This window comes from Ylistrum balloti, unplaced genomic scaffold (genome assembly GCF_031769215.1).
Source record: "Ylistrum balloti isolate Yb309-2 unplaced genomic scaffold, AGI_CSIRO_Ybal_v1 Utg369668, whole genome shotgun sequence".
In the NCBI taxonomy this organism is placed as follows: Eukaryota; Metazoa; Mollusca; class Bivalvia; order Pectinida; family Pectinidae; genus Ylistrum; species Ylistrum balloti.
In genome coordinates, this window is record NW_026781915.1 from 2,665,323 (window position 1) to 2,672,562 (window position 7,240).

At 36.2% G+C, this 7,240-nt stretch overlaps 1 protein-coding gene across 1 annotated transcript in view; it reads right to left on the reverse strand.

Moving 5' to 3' along the window:
• LOC132561554 (FRAS1-related extracellular matrix protein 1-like) overlaps positions 1-3,046 on the reverse strand; it is a 57,480-nt gene extending 54,434 nt beyond the window's left edge. Inside the window, exon 1 of the mRNA XM_060226253.1 lies at positions 2,807-3,046. Within this exon, the coding sequence (XP_060082236.1) occupies positions 2,807-3,046 (240 nt within the window). The remainder of the gene's footprint in view (positions 1-2,806) is intronic.
• Between the last annotated feature and the right edge of the window lie 4,194 nt (positions 3,047-7,240).

A 7,240-nucleotide genomic window follows, 5' to 3' on the forward strand; every position in this document is an offset into this window, starting at 1 on the left:
CTGTGATACCGTGCTAAATAAGCTGCTCCCGTATTTTTTTCATAGGCAGTCAATTAATGAATATCGTTTCGAATATTTTTATCACAGACTCCATGCACCTCGAGTGGGCGAAGTGTATAAATCACACGACACTTCGGTACAATGCCTGTTAAACTAATTGACTCGACGGGCCTCGATGTAGCGGCATGAATTCCGTGACATGCAAGCAAAACATTTTCTACATGAAAATAATTTAAGAAAACGCAAGTTCCTAAGAACCAACCTTGGCGAATGCCTTTAATTATGAAGAAAAGTGGTATGCATTTTCTATTCATTAAATTTTGTAGGGGATATTAAATTAAATTAGGCGTGAGTGACATTACGCGATACCTTGTGACGTTCGTTTAGAATACAAAACTAACGATGTATATACATTGTGGAGGGTTAAAGATTGGAGTCGGGGGTTAGTTCTATCCGCCGGTATGTGACGAGTAAAGAAGATTGGGGCGGTTCAATGCATCTCGTTATTTCTAGAGCAGGTGGACGATGTTGTGGAGTATCAAGTGTATAGCACCCCTACAGATAGTGGCAGATTAAGGAAACTTCTCTTACGTACATATAAAACCTGTTCGAATATGATATGGGTTTTAACAGTATAGCTCTATAAAGATGGCTCTAAATCAAGAGAGAGAAAGTGTGGTTTGGGTACATCTCCGAGGCCCTCCCGCAGATACAACCCACTAATAGGTATCCTCGCGGTAACACTAGGAATTCGGAAGTCTAGAAGCTCACGTGAAACATTTGGCAACTATACTCCTGTATATGCGTTTAACCTTTGACCTTGGATCCATTCACAAACGTGTTCAGACGTTTTGTATAGCATTTAACTGAAACCTGTACAACTAAGTCTACTGAGGTTAGTTAACTAAAGCAGCAGACTGTTGACCTGTTGTAGTGAACAATTTTGATCAGATTACAAACCTATCTACATGAAAAGTGGCATAATTTTTTTTTTAAATTGTATTTCATCTTATCAATGTAAAATATGAGAATAAAGTAAAGTAACAGGTTTTAGTTTTGAATAATTCCTATATACTATGTAAGTTTTCTGTAGAAACGAAAGCACTCAAATAAAAGGGACTAAACTATAAATCAACAAAAATCCGAAAGGGGATATTACGGCGTATTTTTACAGATGACGATGTGAAGTATTTTGATAACCTCCTACAGACCTCCATTTTGTTTTTCATTAGTATACAAGTATCAGATACATACCAGATGGTTTTAGAAAGAGCAGTGACCCTTATTTCCATCATCTTTACTGGAATAATTGGCCCTTTGTTTTTCTCCCAGAAACATCGCTCTCAACTGAACAGGTAATGTTTTGTTTGAGTAGAAAATATATATCTTATGAGTGTTTTATAAATAGCTTATGTTATGAGCAAGAGGAGTTTTATCTCTCTCTATATAGCTTCTAGGAATTTTAGTACCAACTTCATATAGGTTCCTTTGTTATATATCTTATCCGTTACTTTGTATCTCTTTTGTGATATATATGTATCGCGAGAGACTCATTAGTATATGTAATATACAAGTATAACAATATGACATCATAAATAAAGCATGGAAAAGGTTTGGTTCATGTATCGAAGATTTGGGGATGGGGAAAGGGTCGTTCAATTATCAGTACAGATAGGTTGAAAATGGGAAGGGTCTTGGGAGAGGGAGTGGGGAAGCAGATGTTGTAGCTCGTGCACCACTCGGAGTCATGAGCTTCTGTCGAATGGTTGGCATCTACCAAATGCATCATTTAATGAGCTTCTACAAGGGTTGGTTTTCACACGCTTCGATTACATTGCTGGCATTATGAGTATATACAATACCGCCTGATTATGATAAAGCTGCCGACAGGAAAAAAGGAGGCGGATCTCACCTCAATACACAGATGTGTTTAGGGTGATGTAGGTACTGTATAGAGCAACGAGCTCAAAACTAGAATCATCAGTTGTGAAAACAAAGTGGTGGGAGTAGTCTTAAAATATACACATTAGCCTATAGAATCTACAAATCAAATATTTCTAAAATCAATACTCGTAGTTTTAAACTTAGTATGATGAATAATATAAGAAATCATTTCAGCTAGTATAACTTTGAGTAGTTGGAGTAGGTGGCTGGTGTCCTCGTTATAGATATCACGTCTTGTATCTCAGTAATCATGGCGTCATATTTCCAGTTTAGCTGATCATGTGTTATAGATATACCTAAAAATGTCTGCAGGGACATCCCGTCCGTCAATCAGTTACATATCAAAATATGTCAACCGCGCGCGGAAAGCGCGTGCTGGAGCGTCACGCGGAGAAATTCCACCTCAGCAGCCGAACATAATCTTACTAATGAGTTTCCAGCCGAAAATGGATATTTACTCGCAAATAATACCATGCATGTCAACAGTTACCATTCACACGGGAGTTGGTCTTAGGTTGTATTACGTATTGGCGAGGGATGCTTTTATCATAAGCGTGTAAATATTCCATCGTCTGCTCGCAAAATACCGATTTGACCGTTCTCATGGCTTTTCTAGTGTTTCCTCTGCATAATTGTTCGGTCTCTCCAAAATATCTAGTATCGTATCAGAAAGCCAAAACAACGGATGTTTTTGCTGTGTGTGCACCAAAAATGATACGTTTGGGAGCGAATACTGATGAAAACATGACTTACAGGTGGAATGATCTAACTTGTTTAAATATTACTGACGATGTTTTGTATGGCACACATATCATTTACATGCATGAATATTAATTTCCCGTAACACCATAATAATACCTACCTCTGGTTCCAGTCGTCCGACTCTGAGTGTAATAGGGTCATTTTGGACAACCTGCACCCGGCAATCTCCATTGGATTCTGTCCGACCAAACCTGAGGTCATCTCGACGAAAATACACACTTCGGCCAATCCTCACACTTAATTCCCTTTTCGATAATAGAATCTGACCACTGGTCAACGAAATAAAGGAAGAAAAAAATAAGATCCATTTGAATATATCACTGCACACCATATCCCTCATATTGAAACCTTGTATATATCCATGTAATATTTTTTTCTCCACGCACGTGTCGTCGAAACAGGTTTTAATCCGGAGACCTTATTTAACTACCTTGACGTAGACCATGCTTCCCTTTAAAGGGGTAGGTTGAGGAATTGATCCATCGGTAGGTCACGTTTATTTTCCTGTGCAAATATTCCACTGTTTCGTCTGTGATTTCTTATCAAAGCGCTGACTGTTATTTTTCAGTACTGTCTCGTTCTGCCCTGAAGTGAAATCCTCTCCAACCACCTGTTGATATAAAGGTCATAAGCAATCCTTAGTGGTAGGTATGTAGGGGGTGCTCTCTCTAATTAACAATAGATATAGTCATGTCGATTGATTAGAGCCTGTTATACGGTATATACCTGTATATGTAGGTAGACCAATATACCTATATATAATACTTATATATTTGTGTGTACATTTCATACCGGTCTGGGTGTTATTATGTAATTTCGCGGCATAATATATACATATCAACGTATCTATAAAATCTATTGTTATAGTATATATATAAAATTTATTGTTGTGATATATATATAACATATTGTTCTACAGTACATATACTAGATATATTCGGTTTTTGTTTACATTCATGATATAAATAGGATCTTACTACCAGCATTCATTTTTTTTTTCAATTTAGTTACGCGGCGAGCTAAAAAAGGAAAAATTGTAATTTCGTTTACAAACCTCATGTAATGAAAACGGATTACAATTTTTCTTAACACAATCACCTAATTTTCGGATAAATTGCAAAAAGAATCTATTGTTTTCATTCTTTAAAAAAATGTTTAAATCTTTATATAGTTTGGCAGCTATGTCTCATGAATATATATGACTCGTAATGTTGTAAAGATATGTGTGAACACATATATGTGAGCTATATTCAAATTGCTATACAAGTACTCAACAACACTGTAAATATTTAATGTAAAATATTCACCCAGTAGCTGCTTCCCGTGCAAAAATATTATTAGCATTACACATCTAACAGTACATTACGTACAACCGGTAAGTATTTTACAAAGACACAAACTATCAGGACAGGTATACCGTATATCATATAGACATCAGTATCTTGTGTAGGTGTGCCTTACCTGGAACCTTGTCCTAAACATGTAGAGAGATAGAGATTCATGGTATATAAGTAAGGAAAAGACTTATCTACCGATAAGCATAAGCAAAAACAACTGAATTCTATATCAACTACAGTATCGATTTCACATCTATTTCAATAGTTACGTGAATACCAGGACAGGTATTCAAGTCGTTACGGGTGAAAGCACGTGGTTTACACGTAAGCTCGCGAGGCGTGGTCGAACCCCGGATAATCTGGTACCTAGACACCATTGGCTTCCAATAAGAGTAAATAGGGGTTATTAGCGAAAGGGACGGAACCACGATCAAACCCAGTACAAAATAATACTGTCTCGGCGACTTAATCCCTCCCAACTCCCCACACCTCGACAATATGTTGTGGTTTCAATATATTTAGGGTATTAGTAAGTGTGTCTGTGCAGGCCCGTCTCTTTTGACTGCTTAAAGGTTTTTAACTTCGTTTGAATGACACCATGAAAACTGTTTCGTCTACTCCTGTGGGGTATTACTACACCTCTACACTAAAACATGGGTTCGACGGACAAACTGCTCAGGATTATTAAATAATATTTTTATGACTTTATTGACAGCCACAGAATGAATTATTAGAGCTTGTGCAGATGAGATCAACTATCGTGTTACGGTACAGAAATCTCTTCATATATATCTTTGGTGAATCGAAATATAGGTAATTACTGATAATAATGTACATTCACCACAACATATATACATATAGACACTATCTTAACACGACAGGCGTAAACATATTTCATATAGATACTTACATATAGATATAAACTATATACAACAATTTTTTTCAAAAACATCGGCATGTTTCGTCCAGTGTATATTAAACATATAATTTCTGATATATACCTACACTGGGTCCTAACGGCTAGCAGATTCTATCTGAAATTACCTACTCCAAATTATACATTAATGATTAATTATAACATCACAAGACCCAGCTGTTATCATACTGTATATTTTATAATTTTACAAAATTCTATGTCGTGTTTATGGCTTCGAATTATCAGACTAATTCAATCTGAATTGCTGCTGCCGTAGACTCATCAAAATAACACGATTTTAATTTCAACAGATATCTAGCATCTACGCACGTATAACACACAATTTAGGTTTAACCAGACATTTAACACTCTACATACAAATCAGAGATTAGGCTTTACCAGATATCTAACATCTACATGCAACGTCAGAATTCAGGATTTCGGCACTAAATTAAATTAACTTCTGCTCAACAGTACTGAAACGTTTGCGCAAATACGAACCAATGAACTTATTTACAGCTTCCCAAAAATGGTTAAAATAAAAGGAACAACGGAATAAAAGAAATGCCAAAGAATGCCTGGTGTCAGATATAATGTTAAACATGAAGTCAGTAGGGTTCTTTATTTTTACGCAATATTTCAAAACAATGTTAAAGTCATTTACCACAATGACAATGCTAAACTATTTTCCTGTGTAATAATATGGTTAGTGATGTTGATTTAGAACCAAATTGTTTCCGTTTGTTGTTAAAAACAAAGAGATCTTGTTAGAAATCGAAACTGGAGCAAGAATGTCTCACGGTCTCGCGATAATACTCGCTGGCCAGAAGCTAACGGTGGATAGTCACGGATCTGAAGGTAAAAGTTCGCGGTGTTTATCAATGAGTATCTGGCTCGCAAGCAGACCTTGAGCAACGGAGGGTGCTCGCAGCTGTGTTAGACTCTGACCCATAACACTAGAGGGGATGGTGTTGGAAAGCTGAGGAGGACGTTCTCACTAATGTCCGTTCTGTTGTTTTAACAGCGTAGGAAGTTTGTTGGCTGGGAATGAAGTATAAGCAATGGAACGTGAAGTAAAAATCTAAAGTGTGATGTGAAGTCAGATATAGACATCACTTCTGTAGTACAGACAATCCTTTAACATATGTAACATTTCTATTTTCTTATATATTTATTCAAACTTTCAAATTTCTCGCACTGTTATCTTCTTTACATTTATTTATTGTTATAAATAAGTCAAAACAATGCTTAATCACATGATCTGTGACGTCAGAAAAACCTGCGACAACATGAAGATAATTGTATAACAGCCAGAACAAATAGGGCAATTAAAAAAACATCAATTCAATAATTACGGAAGCAGAATCGAGTCGAACATATCTTTTTAATATGTAACGAGATAATTTTACTCTTTAATCATGTAAAAACGTACTTCTTCTTATTTTTTCTAGTATTTAGATATATAGGTAAGGATCCATTTGAAAATGTAAGCAGGATATACATCCATTCGGAACTCACAAGGACAAGACTTTGTCTTGTAACTTCGCCAAAACGTAGGGATGCGAGATAATCATGGCAACCAACTTTGTGTTTTTATACCCGTAAGCTCTCCAAAGACAATAGAACAAGACACCACGGGATAGGGGGATATCACTTATTCATTGTGCCGTTCTGAAGGGTGGCGGTTTGAGATGTTAATAGCAGTAGTGCTAGCAGCCTTTAGACGTTAGTTTAGTCAAGGTCTAGACGGAACAGCTTCCACAGTTTATGTTCTGTAATTGCGCGGAGTAATTTAAGCGATATTGACTCTAGCTGAGTATTTATCATACCTCGCCATTCCTCCCTATACCTCTACATTCATCGCAGTTTACACAAACGTTTATCAAATTATTTCTAAATATCATAATTACTTTCACAGCAAACGGTCAAATTCACCGCACACTTATTTTCCATAGACAAAAACAATCATAAAAATAATATTTTCTAAACACATTGATAATGGGATAATAATATTTTGGTTAAGGGTTGTAAACATTCCTAATTCATATATACAATGGTTAAAAGAATGATAAGTGGTGTGTAAGTATTCTGTACTATAAGCCTTTACTACAGCCATCTGACTACAGCCATCTGACTACAGACAGTGGTACCCAGTACTCAGAACATTCCTGGTACTGGTCATTACATATTAACGTTTATTTCTCTTTGAAGCTGATTTGATAAAAGTTTGCTTTTCTTCCTTGTGCCAATTCGGAGAATCATCATATGAACCAAATTTTGA